This window comes from Gymnodraco acuticeps, unplaced genomic scaffold (genome assembly GCF_902827175.1).
Source record: "Gymnodraco acuticeps unplaced genomic scaffold, fGymAcu1.1, whole genome shotgun sequence".
In the NCBI taxonomy this organism is placed as follows: Eukaryota; Metazoa; Chordata; class Actinopteri; order Perciformes; family Bathydraconidae; genus Gymnodraco; species Gymnodraco acuticeps.
The window spans coordinates 2,659,025-2,676,299 of record NW_022992216.1 but is presented as its reverse complement, the minus strand read 5'-3'; the positions used below and the strand labels follow the sequence as shown (position 1 = coordinate 2,676,299).

The 17,275-nt window shown below is 42.9% G+C and overlaps 1 protein-coding gene across 1 annotated transcript; it reads right to left on the bottom strand.

The window, feature by feature from the left end:
* Positions 1–4,176: 4,176 nt before the first annotated feature.
* LOC117539660 lies at positions 4,177–15,233 on the bottom strand. Its single transcript, XM_034205916.1, has 7 exons — positions 15,225–15,233; positions 14,574–14,788; positions 13,802–13,838; positions 13,548–13,612; positions 13,404–13,463; positions 13,176–13,280; positions 4,177–4,318 (listed from the first exon to the last, which is right to left on the bottom strand). Exons 1-7 carry the CDS (start codon positions 15,231–15,233, stop codon positions 4,177–4,179), a joined length of 633 nt encoding a protein of 210 aa, XP_034061807.1.
* Positions 15,234–17,275: the final 2,042 nt, after the last annotated feature.

Genomic DNA, 17,275 nt, shown 5'->3' with positions numbered 1-17,275 from the left:
AGATGAGTTATTGTTATTACAACGTGACTTCACTATTATTTAACAACTCTTTTTATTAGGTTATTTTATTTGGGGTTCAGTACATTGTCAGAATAAGTGAGAAATGAATTTAACTTCTGTTAGACAGCTATATGCCATACATTTTTGCATACATTCACAGTCAATATGTATTCAGTATGATAGCTGTCTAACATAAGTTAAATCCATTTCTCACTTATTCTGACAATGTACTTAACCCCAAATAAAAGAACCCAATAAAAAGAGTTGTTAAATAATAGTGAAGTCATGTTGCAATAACAATAACTCATCTCTCTCTCTCGTTTTATTTTTGAGCTTTGCCAAAAGCCACTGTGTCAATGTTGTCCTACTTGGGTTGCCGTCCGGAGTTGTCCAATATGGCGGACCATCTCGCACATGCGCACTGCAGATCGGGCAGAGCTGCAGATCAGGTAGTGACAGTGCCTTCACGACCCCAGCCGGCACTGTGCATGCGTGTGACGGTGGTGCCTTTACAGCCCCAGCTGGCACTGCGCATGCGCGTGACGGTGGTGCCTTCACAGACCCGTCAATTGTCCGCCCTTTGAGAGAGGCCGTAGCTGCTCTCAGAAGGGGAGCAGTTGACGGACTGTTTATTGTTTTTATTGTTTTTCTTTTCATTTTTTTGAGCTGCGCCCTTGGCTCGAAGCCTGGATGCGTCAGCGGAAAATGTTTTATGACAGAAAAATCAATAAGTGTGTGACATGTGTTTATGCGGACTTGAGGATGGTGTTGAGGCATCTCTCGAGGCGGCGGGAACACATTTAGAGCTGGGGAACCGTAGACTTCCAGCTCTGTCACAGAGGGGAGAAGGAGGGGCTGTCACGCCGCTCGCTTCTTCTTCTTCGACTGCTGGCCGAAATTCTGGGTTGGCTGCACCTGGGCTGCAACCGGAACCGGAGATTTTCTAGGCCAGCTCGCCCTCGTCCCCTGCCTGGGCTGGGGACTTGGGGCGGACTGCGACCTCTGCGTTTTCGGTATTTTGAACCGAGCAAGGTTCAGGGCAGCTTGGACGAAGGGCTGCCGCTGCGAAGGCAGCGGCTGGGCCCTTCGAGAGAGGTGGAGGGCCTCGTCCTCCTTCTTTTTCGACTCGCATCTCCTCTGCATGGAGGCAAGAGCGGAGCCGAAAATCCCCTCGGGAAAGATGGGCATGTCAAGCACATCCTCCTTTTCCCGGTCTGGGAGGTTAGTGAGGTTGAGTCATCTAGCTCTGTCCTGCACCACCATGATCCCCATTGTTTTGCCCGTGGCCTGGACGGCGCAGCGTTGGACACGGAGACAAATGTCTGTGACCGCGGCCAACTCGTCCAGAACGGCCGGTCCAGGATTACTCAACATATCCTCACAGAGCTCCGCTCGGTATGCGGTTAGCAGTGAGGAAACGTTCAGAGCCCTGGCGGACAACGCTGCGGCTCTGTAGGACCGTTCAGTCATGGTCGACTGGAAACGGTCCACCTTCGCTGGCAGCGTGGGTTTCTGCTTGGTGACGGGCCCATCCTCGGTAGGAGGTGGGCTGCCACCAGCAGTTCCATCGACGGTATGCGGAGCAGGCCGAGCCTCTCCATACCGTCGCAGTCTAGGGAGGAGGCACCCTGGATTGGGGCCTTGTTGCTAAAGGGTCGGTCCCTCCACGAGACCGATACCTCATCCAACGTCTCCGGGAAGACCGGGAGGAGTTGCTTCCTTGTCCTCGTTGCTTGGGGAGAATGTTTCCCCTCGTAACGGGACCTGGCGGTCTCCTTGGCCATTTCGGGCCACGGGATGTCTAGCCTGGACGCAGTGCGCTGACACGCGGCCTGCAGGTCCATGCTCAGACAGGGCGAAGCTGGTGTGCTATCGCCCGGGAGAGCAGCCATCGCTCCCGGCTTTGCCGTTTGAGCCGATGACATGAAGATATCTTCTTCTTGCTCATCCGAATCAGACAGGAGGAACTCAGAGGTGTCCTCTTCGTCCTCCATGTAGTCTAATTCCAGGAGATCCTCCGCGGGCGAGACCATGGTGAGGTCTCGCCGGGAGCTCCCGCCTGGTGAGGCGTGGGGCTCCGTTCCCGCGTCTCTTGCCGCCACCGGGTCCCGGCCTGACACGGCGTGGGATCCCGGTTCCGCAGCTGCCGCTGTTAGTGAGCCCCAGACCGACACAGTGAGGGGCTCAGTCTCTGCGGCGGACGCCCCCGTGTCTTGATTGCCAAACGGCGAATCAGTGGACATGAGGGAGTCCTGTTCCAACAAGCTAGCTTGGTGTGCTAGCCGTCGGTGGAGGCTCTTTATGGTGAAACGGGCACAATGCCCGCACGAGCCGGGGTTGTCGATAGCCTCCTGGGCGTGTTCCAGCCCGAGGCAGGACGAGCAGACCTGGTGTGAGTCTGTGCCTGCTATCTTCAACCCGCAGCCGCATGACCGAGCCTCCGAGTCCCTGACTCCTCTGGTGTGAGTGGGAGAGGCGTCCATCTTGTTCGCCTCGTGGCGTGGAGAGGACCTGCTCGTAACAGGTACGTCGTTGAGAGAAAAGTGTTACCAACCCGTCCTTAATCCGGAGAAAAAGGGACAGTATGGGTCCTTTGTTCTCAAAGAATATTGACTGGTGTGTCAATATACTTCTAATCCTTTTCTCCTCCATGAGAGAGAAAAAGAAAAGCGTCCTCGCTACCGTGGTGTCGGTAGTAAGGGGAAGCTAGCTAGCAACAGGTGCGTAGCTAGCTTGAGAAAAATCAAAACCTTACCTTACTTTCCGGGGAAAGAAACGGTGAGGTCGATTTTAATACTAACTGGCGTTAGTATTACCGTCTTCTTGCGAAGCAGAAGGAGTAGCCGGCGAGCGCCCGTCGACCGAAATGTTTTGGATTTGGGTTCAGTCTGTGGACTGTTAAGCTTGTCCGGCTACTGTAGAGATGTGCTCTGAAGCGAGAAGAGGTGTTTGAATGACGCATGCGTCGTGGCGCAAGCTACTTATAGGGGGTGATTCCCTGACGTTGACGTCAAGATCACCAGCCAATCAGGATTGGCGTAATGAGATTGATGCTTCTGTTTGCTCCGCGATGAGGCGCATCCCATAGTGAGACATCGAACGGAGTGTTATGAATGAGAACACATATTATTCTAATACGGGTCCTTTTTGACCCACTTGTGTAGGATCCAGTCACTCGTGCATCTAAGGGTTAACAGGTCCCACGTCATGGCCATTTCTACTGATCATAATTCCATTGTTGAGGTCTGCTAGAATAGATCTACATTGTTCAATGTTTCAAAATCGCATTGGTTTTTATCATACAGCATCTCTGTATAGTATGTGTATTCAATCTCTGTCCCTATCACTGTGCTCTGATTGGAATGGAAAAAGAAAAATCTACAACGAGGCGTTCTGTGTTAGAGTTTTACTCGCTACAGGGTGTACTTTGAGGTTTTGTGACTCTGCAGACCGTTTACATGCACAAAAAGCTACATAACACACAAGGGGACAGGTAACAACCAGACAAGCATGACATGGGACCTTTAACACGTGGTGGAATGTTATGGATTCCCTCAAACACTTTCATGTAGTTATAATAAATGGGAGATTCCAAGGCACTCCGAGGCCAGTGTGGAGATATAACCTTACACCTGGTCTTGGATCTTCCCCTCGGTCTCCTCTGGACGTGCCTGAAACAACACCCTAGGGAGGCAGCCAGGTGGCATCCTTACCAGGTGCCCGAACCACCTTAACTGGCTCCTTTCTACGTGAAGGTAGGAGTCCCTCCCAGATGACTGAACTTCTCACCTTATCCATAAGGGAGATGCCAGCCGTGCTCTGGAGGAAACACAATCTGGTCGCTTGTATTCGTGATCTCGTTTTATCGGTCATGACCCATCCTTCATGACCATAGGTGAGAGTTGGAAAGAAGATGGATCAGTAGACTGAGAGCTTTGCCTTCTGGCTCAGCTCTCTCTTCGTCACAACCCTATGGCAAAGCGACGCCAATACCGCTCACGTTGCTCCGATTCTCAGTCCAATCTAACGCTCTATTATCCCCTCACTCATGAACAAAACCCTGAGATACTTGAACTCCTTTAGGGTAAGGACTCATTCTGTTAAGATTATGTTTTAAACAGGACCCAGGCGCAGGCAATGACTGAAGATGTTTAAATGGTTTATTGTTTCGGAGACTCAGGCAGGTTTGGTGATTATGGAGGTCCGGAGTGGAGGTAGGCAGTTCAGGCTGGACTGATAACTAGGCAGGCAGGTATGATGCAGGAAGAAGCAGGCAGGTTGGCTGGAAGCTCTGGTGGACGATGGCCGAGGGATTGCACTGGAAACACAAGGAGAAACTAGTTACAAAAAGTACGGAATTACACGCAGACAGGATAACTGAATGGGCAGCCAGGAGGATGTAATAACACTGGTGTAGAAAACAATCTGGCGGTGAGTTGCTGGGAGACTGGAGTAGATAAACTGTGTCCTGATTAGATGATGAGGGACAGCTGAGTCGGACGGCCAGGTGAGAGCAATCAGGCTGCTGCCTGCAAGGGAAACCACACCCTCTCCACACACACACAGGGGAACAAACAGGAACACAGTTTGGACCGTGACACATTCCCTACTCGTAGTGTACAGTTAATTGGTTTCCTAAACTTACAAGTGATCAAATCATTGATCATGTATTAGGTTAATATTAGACTTCATTTCATCCTCTGAGAAATTCACAAGTAACCAACCAGTTTATATTTAAGAGGTGCAACATTAGTGTTATGTACACACAACTGCCACTATAATCCTGTATGGTATTCGCCAAAACAAACTCCTGCAAAACAGTGTCCATTTCCATTTATTCTACTCCCCATAACAGATTTTGCAGGTAAACATCGGTGTATATGGTTTACAAACTGGTGAGGATTGCAGGTCTGCTCCTCACAGACCCCTCCCCTCTTCTCCTGCTCCCATTTAAGTTAATTTGTTCTGCTATCAGGGATGTTGTAGGGACACAGGCGAGCCGCTTCCCACAAATGGCTCCCCGGGGAAATGCAGGAGCAGGAGAGCAGAGAACAAGGGGACATGTCTGAAACCAGGACATATGGACAATACAGGCTTAATCAGGATATATGAACGGAGAGGAGGAGCAACAAGGAAATATGGGCTGAGGAGCGATGCAGAAATAAAATAAAAGGTTGTGTGTGGAGGGCAGGAAAAAGATAAAAGAGAGAGAAGGAAAGGCCAGTGAGCTCATGAGAGGAACAACGAGTAAAGAGGACAAACAATACAAATATCTCAGAGGTTTTGCTTGCCCAGGTGTGTGTCTCTGTGGCTTCATGTCTCTATGTGTGTGTGTTAAGGATGAATGCACTTGCAAGAGGGGAGAGACGGATCGGAGGCACTGACTGAAGTGACACTGCATCCCTCCTCTCATCATCCGTAAGACTCAGGAGGCACCACACACACACGCACACACACACTCACTCACACAAGCACACACACGCATTAGCTACGAGTCTAGTGTAGAAAGCGAATGAGAAACATCGTCATCATCATCAGGCTGAGGCACCACATCAAACCATGTTTCTGTTTCAAAGGGGGGAAATCGTTCAGCCTTGCTCCTATAAGAGGGATTTTCTACACGGACCACTATTGCGGTAAGCATGTTGTAACTTCCGGTTGTTGTTGTCATTGTCATCTCCGGGTATCCCGTGTGCCTGTTCTGTTGCTGATAGCTTATTATCTTAACTGAATCGATCGTTTTAAAACTCTTGATCACGGCAACTAATCACACGTTACTACAGCTTAAGCACTCACAACTCTCATTATCTTAGCGACTGTAACTCAGCAGTTGCCTACACTCTTTTCGGGTTTGCTAACGGTAGCTACTTTAGCTTGATAGCTAGCCATGGCTCCTTCCCCACCCTCGGGTGTTATTTCCTGCTCTTCCTGTCTCATGTTTGGTTACTTCCCTACCTCCTTTACTGTTACCGATACATGTGTTAAATGTAGTATAGTTGTTAGGTTGGAGGCGGGAATCATAACCATAGAAGCCCGGCTCCGCATCTTAGAAAGTAACTCAGCTACAGTAAAGCCCATGTTAGCCGGTGCGGACCGGCAAAAGGTAACTCCTATTAGCCGTCCCCCGGCAACTCCCGAGCAGCAGGGAGACTGGGTGACTGTTCAGAAGGGGCATAACGCGAAACCCGCAGGTCCCCACCAACCCGTTCACGTATCTAACAGATATTCCCCACTCAGCGAGACACCCGCTGAGTAGCCAACTCTGGTTATTGGTAGCTCTATTATGATCCTATACCGGATCTCCTCTCTGGTAAACAAAAACACCCTGAAAACTCTGGCAGGAGCACTCATTCAAGGGTAGGCTACTATGACTGCTTGCACGTCATGGTACCATAGCACCTCCAAGGCGCTAAAAATAAAACTTCAAACATCGCAAAATAAACTGGTCAGACTACTGCTTGACCTTTCATCTAGAACCCACCTCACCTCTGCCCACTTTGACAACCTAGGATGGCTTAGAGTAGACGACAGAGTACAGCTACTTGCAATGGGCCTGGTCTACAAGATCCACTACACCTCTATGGTACCCATGTACATGTCAAAATTCTTCCCAAAGGTCAAGGAATACCATGATCATAACACCTAGAGGGAGCTCCACAAATCATGTGAAACCCAGATTTGGCACAAAAAAGGGGGAATACACATTTCGCAATTATGCCACATCAAGGTGGAACGCTCTTCCCACAACTGTAAAGGAAAGTAAAACTGTACTTACCTTCAAAACCTCTCTTAAAGAGCACCTTCGGGGGAGAGCATTGCAAAACTGGCCCCGGTAATGGTACAAATCTCAACCTGTCATTCAATGGACAGCTTCCCCCCCCCCCCCCCATCTATGTATATACTCGCATTTTAGACTCTGTTACTAACTGTATATCTGTAGACTTGGTGTGTCTTAAATGTCCGGTTAGGATGTATTAGAACGACATCTAAAATGAAAATTGTAAATAAGCAATCTGTATGTAAAAAACCACCTGTATGTAAATTGTAAATAAGCCATCTGTATGTCAAATATGTCTTATATGTCTTAAATGATATGATGAATTGGAAATGGGGGACCCTGATGTAAACAAGACGAAAGTCTTTCTCTGGTCTGCATCCCCTTAACAATTGTATGTTTTGAGCTGTACTGTACTGTACCCAATATACAAGCTGTTAATAAACTTTTCAATCAATCAATCAATCAGATACGTGAATTTAGAGACCGAAGCCTCCACAGTCACATGCATTCCGGGGGCCAGAGCGGGCGACGTTGAGGCACATCTTAAACTGCTGGCTAAAAATAAACGTAAATACAGTAGGATTGTTATTCACGTCGGTGGTAATGATGTTCGTTTACGCCAATCAGAATGCACCAAACTTAATGTGGAGTCGGTGTGTAGTTATGCTAAAACAATGTCGGACACCGTAATCTTCTCTGGTCCCCTCCCCAATCTGATCAATGATGACATGTATAGCCGCATGTCATCATTTCAGCGCTGGTTGTCTTGGTGGTGCCCAGCAAACAATGTGGGCTTCGTAAATAATTGGACAGCCTTCTGGGGAAAACCTGGTCTGATTAAGAGAGACGGCATTCATCCTACTTTGGAAGGTGCAAATCTAATTTCGGCAAACATTTCAGGGCTTTGTGGACTTAATCTATGACAAACGAGTTGAGACCAGGAGGCAGAGTCACAGTCTTACACGCTTCTCTGCGCTCTCTCCTAGGCAGTCATCCATAGAAATCCCGAACCCAATAAAATACCCAATATTAGCGGTGTGTGTGTCTGCCCAAGGACAATTTAAGGTAAAACCTAATAGAGGTGTCATACATAATAACCTAATAAAAGTAAATATAACAACTAAGTAAGTGCAACAAAACAGGAATATTAAATGTGGTCTCTTAAACATAAGATCTCTAGCATCTAAAGCAATATTGGTAAATGATTTAATATCAGATTATAATATTGATATATGCTGTCTCACTGAAACTTGGTTGAGACATGAAGAATATGTCAGCATAAATGAGGCCACTCCACCCAGCCATATCAATACTCATATTGCCCGAGGCGTGGGCCGAGGAGGTGGAGTTGCAGCAATCTTTGACTCAAGTTTACTTATCAATACTAAACCAAAATTAAATTATACCTCCTTTGAAAGTCTCGTTTTTAGTCTTACGCATCCGACCTGGAAAACTTTGCAGCCAATCTTATTTGTTACAGTGTACCGTGCACCAGGTCCTTATTCAGAATTCTTATCAGAATTCTCTGAGCTTTTATCAACTTTGGTACTTAAAACAGATAAAGTAATTATCGTAGGTGACTTTAATATTCATGTTGACGATGATAAAAATAGCCTTACTGTTGCATTTAACTCTATATTAGATTATGTTGGTTTTTGTCAGAGTGTAAATAAACCAACCCACTGCTATAATCACACTCTCGACCTTGTTCTGACTTATGGTATTGAAATTGAGCAACTATTAGTCGAACCGCATAATCCTGCTTTATCCGACCATTTCTTAGTAACTTTTGAAGTACTGTTACTAGACTACAAAGCATTAGTCAAAAGCTCCTGCAGCAGAAACCTATCTGTTAGTGCTATAGCCAAATTTAAGGAAGAGATTCCACCAATACTTAACTCGATAGCATGTCTGCATGTAGGGGAGGAAACTTATACAAAATGTACACCACCCCAAATTGATCATGTTGTTGATAGTGCTACAGATGCGCTGCGAATAAAATTAGACTCTGTTGCTCCTTTGAAAAAGAAGAAAATAAAACAACATAGATTAGCTCCATGGCATAATGCCGAAACCCGCAACATAAAGCAAAAGTCGAGACAACTTGAAAGGATATGGCGTTCCACTAAACTTGAAGAATCTCGTTTAATTTGGCATATTACTCTCAATGAATATAAGAAAGCACTGCGTAAAGCGAGAGCAGCCTACTACTCTGCATTAATAGATGAGAATAAGAATAATGCAATATTTCTTTTCAGCACTGTAGCCAGGCTGACAGAGAGCCACAGCTCGATTGAGCCTTCTATTCCCATAGCACTCAGTAGTAATGATTGTATGTGCTTTTTTAACGATAAAATGGTTACTCTTAGAAACAAAATTAATGACCTCTTGCCTTTGACCAGTATAGTGTTATCAACAGCTCCCGGAAACGTAAGTTCTAATATTACACTAGATAGTAAACTAGAATGCTTTTCAGCCATAAACCTTGAACAATTAAATTCAATGATTCTCTCTTCTAAACCATCAACGTGTATGTTAGACCCAATTCCAACTAAGCTGTTGAAGGAAGTTTTTCCATTAATTAGCACTTCTTTATTAAATATTATGAATATGTCTTTATTATCAGGCTATGTTCCACAATCATTCAAAGTAGCAGTGATAAAACCGCTTCTTAAAAAGCACAACCTCGATCCAGAGGTTTTAGCCAATTATAGACCTATTTCTAATCTTCCGTTCCTCTCAAAAATTCTCGAGAAAGCGGTCGGAAAACAGTTGTGTGATTACTTAAAAAACAATGATTTATTTGAAGATTTTCAGTCTGGCTTTAGAACACATCATAGCACAGAGACAGCTCTGGTTAAAGTCACAAATCACATTCTAATAGCCTCTGACAAGGGACTTGTCTCTATTCTTGTTTTGCTCGATCTCAGTGCTGCATTTGATACTATCGATCATGATATCTTATTGCAAAGACTAGAGCACTTAGTTGGCATACAGGGAACTGCTTTAGGCTGGTTTAGGTCCTATCTATCTGAACGCTCTCAGTTTGTACGTGTCAATGATGAATCTTCCACGCAAACCAAAGTTAGCCATGGAGTGCCACAGGGCTCAGTGCTCGGACCTATTTTGTTCACATTATATATGCTTCCGTTAGGCAATATTATAAGGAATAATTCTGTAAATTTTCATTGTTATGCGGATGATACTCAACTATATTTATCAATCAAGCCTGATGAAATTAATCATCTAAATAAAATTCAAGACTGCCTCAAGGACATAAAAACGTGGATGACCTTAAACTTTTTGATGTTAAACACGACCAAAACTGAAGTTATTGTACTTGGCCCGAAGAATCTACAAAACAAATTATCTAAAGATATACTAACTATGGATGGCATTAATTTGGCCTCCAGTGAGACTGTAAGGAATCTTGGTGTTATATTTGATCAGGATTTATCCTTTAACGCCCACATAAAATCAATTGCAAGGACCGCCTACTTCCATCTACGTAACATTGCAAAAATCAGGCATATCTTGCCTCAAAACGATGCAGAGAAACTAGTCCATGCATTTGTTACTGCAAGGCTGGATTATTGTAACTCTTTATTATCAGGGTGTACCAAGAAGTCAGTCAAGTCGCTTCAGCTGATTCAAAATGCTGCAGCTCGTGTACTAACCAGAGTTAGGAAAAGGGATCACATTACTCCTGTTCTGGCTGCCTTACACTGGCTCCCTATAGAACACAGGATAGAATTTAAAATGATTCTTCTCGCCTACACAGCCCTTAATGGGCAGGTGCCATCTTACCTTAAAGAACTCATTATACCCTACTATCCTACTAGGGCATTGCGTTCCAAGAATGCAGGGTTGTTGGTTGTTCCTAGAGTCTCTAAAAGTACAATGGGAGCCAGAGCCTTTTCTTATCAAGCTCCACATTTGTGGAATCAGCTTCCAGTTTGTGTTCGGGCGGCAGACACCCTATCCGTTTTTAAGAGTGCGCTTAAGACCTTCCTTTTTGATAAAGCTTATAGTTAGGGCTGATTCGATTCAGCCCCTAGTTTTGCTGATATAGGCTTAGTTTGTCGGGGGACATCTTATTTCTTCCTTCTCTCTGTCTATACCTGTGTACTCTCATGTTCCGATTAACCCAGCTTCCCCAAATTTCTTTCTTTTTGGTGTCTATATACGCTGGGATCCGGAGTCATGGATGATCCTGCGGTCCTGTGTTCTGCATCGCGAGCCCTGGATCTTGAGTCGTGGCTGTGGTCCTGGATGGATATCCTCGTGGATTCATCTTCCTATTATACACACATGCATTTCCAAACATTTGGACTACCTATGTTGCAAATGTATTATCTTTTCAATTTACACACGGCATCTATTGCACGTCTGTCCGTCCTGGGAGAGGGATCCCTCCTCTGTTGCTCTCTCCCTCAGGTTTCTCCCATTTGTCCCTTTAAAACTGTGGGTTTTCTTCAGAAGTTTTTCCTTGTACGATGTGAGGGTCTAAGGACAGAGGGTGTCGTATTGTCATACTGATATTGTGTACAAACTGTGAAGTCCACTGAGACAAATGTAACATTTGTGATATTGGGCTATATAAATAAACATTGATTGATTGATTGATTGATTTTAAGTCAGGTATGCACAGGAAGTACAAGCTAAGATGGATGGAGCAATGCATTTAAACCATGGAAGTACGAAGCGAACATCCGTGTCTCGTTCATTCCGATAAAAAATGCTCAGTGGGACATGAACTAAAAGTGGACCGATTGTACAAATACATACAGATCTTCTCTCGATCTACAGGTCGTCTTCCTCATCGATTGGGCCCATCAAGAATGTGCATTTGTTCTTTCCTTAAACCCTGCCTCCCAAATGTTATGTTTCATCTCATTCAAATGAATGTATAGGAAAGATAACTGGAAATACTGGATATCAACTAGATTAAGGTTTACAGATGCATCTTTCCCAATATAAGTCAATAGGAATAAGTATTGTTGGGCCCAGTGGTGGATATTGATATGGGCGACATGGGCGGTTGCCCAGGGCTGCATTTGCGCAATGAAAAAGCACAATGAAAAAGTTTAGAAAGAAAAGGAAAGAAGAAGCAAAGAAATGCTCAAAAGATAAACATATGTATGCACCTGTAACGACGAAGAAAGGTTCACCGCCCAGGGCACCATATCAGCTAGAACCACCACTGGTTGAGCCCAATGGCATCCTGTAACTGACACGTAAGTTGCAATACCACAGTTTGGCCACTACGAAAATAATGCTTGCCGCACTTCCTGGGGGCTTGATAGGAACACGCAATAAAAAGCTTTATCCAGTAAGTCCAGTGAGAAACCATACGCAGGTGTAGCCTCACAACACCTTGCTTTATCCCTGCAGGTCCCATGGCAGCAGAGAACAAATTATTAGAGCCACTGAAACTGATAACTCAGCATATGTTACGATTATTCTGGAGTCCAAAAATAAGATTGGGAAGGCAACTCACCCCTTGTGTACACATATTTTTTTGTAAGATCCTATCATGTTAAAGCATGAACATTAAAAGCCACTCTTTTTTATCCATCCACCTGGAGCTTATCTCCCACTGGCACACTGTTACAACTGTTACAAGATAACTCTTAGATGCAGTCAGGGCCTGTGCTATCTTGAGCGGAATTAAAGGTAAACTAAAATGGTTCCTTTCTTCCTTTCATCCTTTCTTCCTTCTTTCCTTCTATGAGTCACTCTGAAACACTATGAGTAAAACTGTGACACACAGGAATGGGAAAATACAATATACTGGGAATTCAAGTTATTCCCAGTATTTCTCAAAACATAAAAATGTCAATTTTAAAAAGCATGTGTGAATGATCCTTGGTTGAAGTAATTACATTTGGTCCCAAAGTCATTTATAACGCATTATGGCGCCAATTAACTATCATTTCATCTAAAAATAATCTAATAGATTAATCAATTGTTGTCCCAAACGTCCAAGGATATTTGTTCACAGAGCCTGCATCATCCGTGAACCTCACAAGCAAGTCAGACTTTTCACAGAAGGTTGAACGTCTGAACCCTCTGACAGCTCCATCCCAAACATTTGAGCGAGTTATGTTGAATCTGCTGACAGTGTTGTGGTCTATGGCATCTGCTAAATTTTCAATAATATGGGCTGCAGATATACTTGTGTCCCTTAAACGACATAAATAGATAACAGAATACAATTAAGCATATCAAATAATGTTCTAGTACAGACTCTGGAAAAAGGACTTTAAATACTATAACACTGTTTTTTGTATGTTTCATCAAATGTGATTGAAATGTTTCTTCTAATGTTACCTTGACCTCCAATACCACACAAGTTTTCCATTCAAAGATTAGAGCCAATACAATTACAACTTACACAGCTTCCTTTGCAGGGTCAGCGCTTATGGGCACAACATTGAAATCTTGACTCCCGTCCTCATCTTCATCAATTACAATGGGAGCATACAACTGTGTGTATGTGCTGCAAAAAACAAAATGTTATGAAAACAATGGCGCACGCAGCACAACACTTTATTCTACACCTTGAATCTTGCATGGTGAACGTTGCAACCTTGCATGGTTGCAAGGTTAAACTAAACATTACCTGTACAATGGGTTGACAGTGGACCTCACAGCAGTCATGTTGGAAGGGGTATCTGGAACACTAATCATGAATCATTAGTCTAGGCCTCTAGGGTCTCTGTCTTGTGTAATAATATGAATACAGATCAGTGGCTCAAGTCAATACCTTGTAGCAGTGTTCCTCCAACCTTGAGAAGTGCCCTCATTGGGGTCATCAGTGTCCGAAATGATCTGATTTGAGATGAACAGTTTAGCATACATGTGAACAAATCACAATATTACATACAGTTTAAAAACGCAATAATACATTAAATGTCTAATGTAATAGTTTTACCAAAAAGGCATTTTTTAAACGTTTATTTCTTTTAATTTAAATGTTTTACATGGATTATAAGGAAGGAAACAGCACGAATACCCTACCTCTTCCTTTTCACTCTGATATGATGCCCTGGAAGAGCTGTTTGAAGGAAAGAAGGATGGAAGAAAGTGAGAGAGGAAGACAGAGAGAAAAAAGAAAAGAAACAAAGAAATACAGAATTAATGTACGAGTATTTGCCATGACTGACATTAACACGTTTTTTTAAATCCAGTCCAATTAATGCATTTCGATTTAAGTACTACATTTATAATTGGCTTGTGGTGCAGACAAATTCCATACATTGTGTTTTTTGGGATATAATTTCCTAAAATTGTATTAGGAATCTTAGGATAGTAGATTGTGGCCAAGGAGGAATAATAAAAATAATAATAACAACACCAACATTTTCTAAATATATAGAACATTAACCTTAATGAAATCAATAACCTTGGTTCACATGGTTATTTTCATTTTGCTATTTTTCTTTCATTTTCCCCCTTTTGTTGATTGTTATTTTATTACATTAACATGTCATGTAACTGTCTTTTTTTTAATATATATATTTGTTGTGTATATATATATATATATATAAATTATTTATATTTATGTATAGTGATGCAGGTAACACCTGAAATGCAGCTGTATTAGCATACTTACAATACAAAAAGTAAACGTTTGGTTGCACACGAAAGAAGGGATATTCACATCATGTAGTCAAAGAGATTAACTCTGATAACGGGTCCAACAAATGCAGTCAAAACCCTTTAAAGAGTAAGTCACCACTGCATTTCTCCAAAAGTTTATAATACACAGTGTCAAGAATTAACCTTTTACCTTGTTTTCTCTGCAGTGCTTTTTGGAGTACTTTCATGCTCAGGTTCCCAGGGCTGAAAAATACAGTAAAAAAAGTATTCATTGTGCAGCCCCAGTGACCTTACTTGATCTGTAAATGCTGCATGTGTCGCCAGACTTTTTTTTAGCCATTTTATGTGAATCCACTTGAAAAAATTATGCACCTTTTGGTTGGGAAATTGACATAAAAAGTTGATCTGCTTGTGTGTGTCCAAACTTTCTATAAACTCTTATGAAGTATGTGAATTCATTTGGAAATGATGCGCCTTTTTGCAATAAGCCAGTAAGCCACTACCACTGCTATGCCCCCTGTGAGCCAATTGACACACACACACACACACACACACACACACACACACACACACACACACACACACACACACACACACACACACACACACACACACACACACACACACACACACACACACACACACACACACACACACACACACACACACACACACCAGTGTGTCAGCAAGGTCAACCTCAGTCCCTCAGTCCCTCTGTTGCGTCTCACAAAGACTTCCCGATCAGAGTCTGATTCACCTATGGTAAAGCAGCTTGTGAGTGACATTTTGATTGCTGACCAACCTGAAATTAAATCTGCATAGCCTGAAAAAAAGGATTTACCTTTGTCATAATCTGATTCAAGACTAGGGATGTCCCGATCACCTTTTTTTGCTCCCGATCCGATTCCGATCATTTGATTTTGACAATCTGCCGATACCGATTTTTCCCGATCCGATCTTTATGCAATGCATTAAGAGAAAAAAAAAAGGTAACAGATAACGGCTGGCCATCCAACGCGATGAATTCAGCTATCTTGGCTGTTATTTTGTTTTCACTGTTCTGGGGCAGTTTCTCTTTCCTTTTAAAAGTCTCTGAAAGTGTCGGTTGTTTCAGTGCCGTTACCTGAGTGGCCGCTGTGTACTCGTCATGTTGTTGTTGGTGTTTGTTTCTCAGGTGGCGTATTAGATTGGTCGTGTTGAACGTAGCTCTGTTCTTTCCACCACGCGGAACCTCCGTCTTGCAAACATTGCATCTGGCTGTTACACTGCCTTCGCTTTACATTTTATAATATTTCCAAACTCCTGACATTTTCTCTATCCCAACTCCCGAGTCACCAGCTGAACGTAGCCTCTCGTTAGCTTACTGCTACTATTAGACACTGCGCCCACTCTGTTGCCAGGTTTGAGAGAAATAAGCAACCAGGTCTGAAAACAAGCCCAAAAGAAGCAACACATACATGATGTTGTGTAATTTTAAACCAAAATGAAGGCCTCAGGATGACTTTAATACGTGAACATGGTCAGTTTTGTTTTGTAACATTAAATAAAATAATAAAAAGATTTTATAAAAAAAAAAAAAAAAAAAAATTCCAGATCCCCGATTTTTTTCTCCCGATTCCGATCTTTTGAAAATCACGTGATCGGCTCCGATCCCCGATCACGTGATCGGATCGGGACATCTCTATTCAAGACATATAAAGAGAGCAATTCGGTTGTAGGTTTTCCCTATTTCCGTTTTATACTCTCTCAGATTAAATGGCGTTGAAGTACCAGGAATATTAATGACTTCTGATGTGTCTGGGTAAATGAGGACATAGGGGCCCTCATATCCGAATTAAAGTCAGTCATCTTCTTGACTGCCAATCCATGCAACCCAGCTGCATCAGTGTCAGGATCCAGAATCAGTGGAAGAGTTTTCCCTCTGACAGGTTTCATGATGTTCTTTTGAAGAGACATGATTCCAATATTTATCTGTGCAAAGAAAATAAATTAGGTGTAATCAACTTGCAAATCAGATTCTATCTCAATGCTTTTATCTGGTTAAATAAAGGTTAAATAAAATAAATAAAAACTTGGTACATGAAACCACACAATTAACAGTGGATAGTAACTATTATTATACAAGTCATTATGTGCTGTAATATCTCAGATAAGTGTGCAGACCCTGTGTAGCAGAAAATGCTTAGAGAAAAACACTATACAACAATATACATACATACAGGCATGTATGTATGTATGTATGTACAAGTCAAAACTACCATAATTATTCCCTGATTGGCAAACAGACAAACAAAAATAAAATGCCAATAACAAAAACACTGCTAAAATGGCTATTCCCTTTTATGCAATTCATAGCAGAAACGGATGTAATACATTATTTTAATTAAACGATTTCTAGAAAGTTGTCCAGTTACAAAAAAAAAGGATGAAGACGCTTTACCATTACTTGGATACATCACATAGGCCTGCTTATAACTTATATATTCTCAACCATGGTGATGTTTGACAAATGCGGATAACCAAGAAGATTTTACACAACTAAATACAACAACTTCTTAAACCAAACCTGCTAGTGCATCTTTTTGAACTTAGCTGACCATGACCAAGACGTTTTAGAGTTAACCACATACATGATGTAATTTTCAGACACACATTTTTCCCTTTAATCATGATTTACTAATAAATCTGAGCTGTCCAATTGTAACACAGTAAAAGTAATTATTTTATCACCTAAAACAGGTACCATCTATCTTGCCTAGTAAACCATATCTTCCAGCACTTCCTCCCCCATATTGGCTACCTGTACTTTACTTGTCTGTTCTTTCTTCTTCACTTTTCTCTTCTGGCAAGAGAAATTAAGCCTTTCGTCTGACTTCTTACTTCTGTACTCGA

Excerpts from the sequence above, each read along its gene's own strand:
- LOC117539660 (XM_034205916.1), bottom strand. Across the intron at positions 13,839-14,573 it reads AGCACTGCAGAGAAAACAAG|CTCTTCCAGGGCATCATATC; the intron begins GTAAAAGGTTAA and ends TCCTTCAAACAG. Across the intron at positions 13,613-13,801 it reads ATCAGAGTGAAAAGGAAGAG|ATCATTTCGGACACTGATGA; the intron begins GTAGGGTATTCG and ends ATCTCAAATCAG.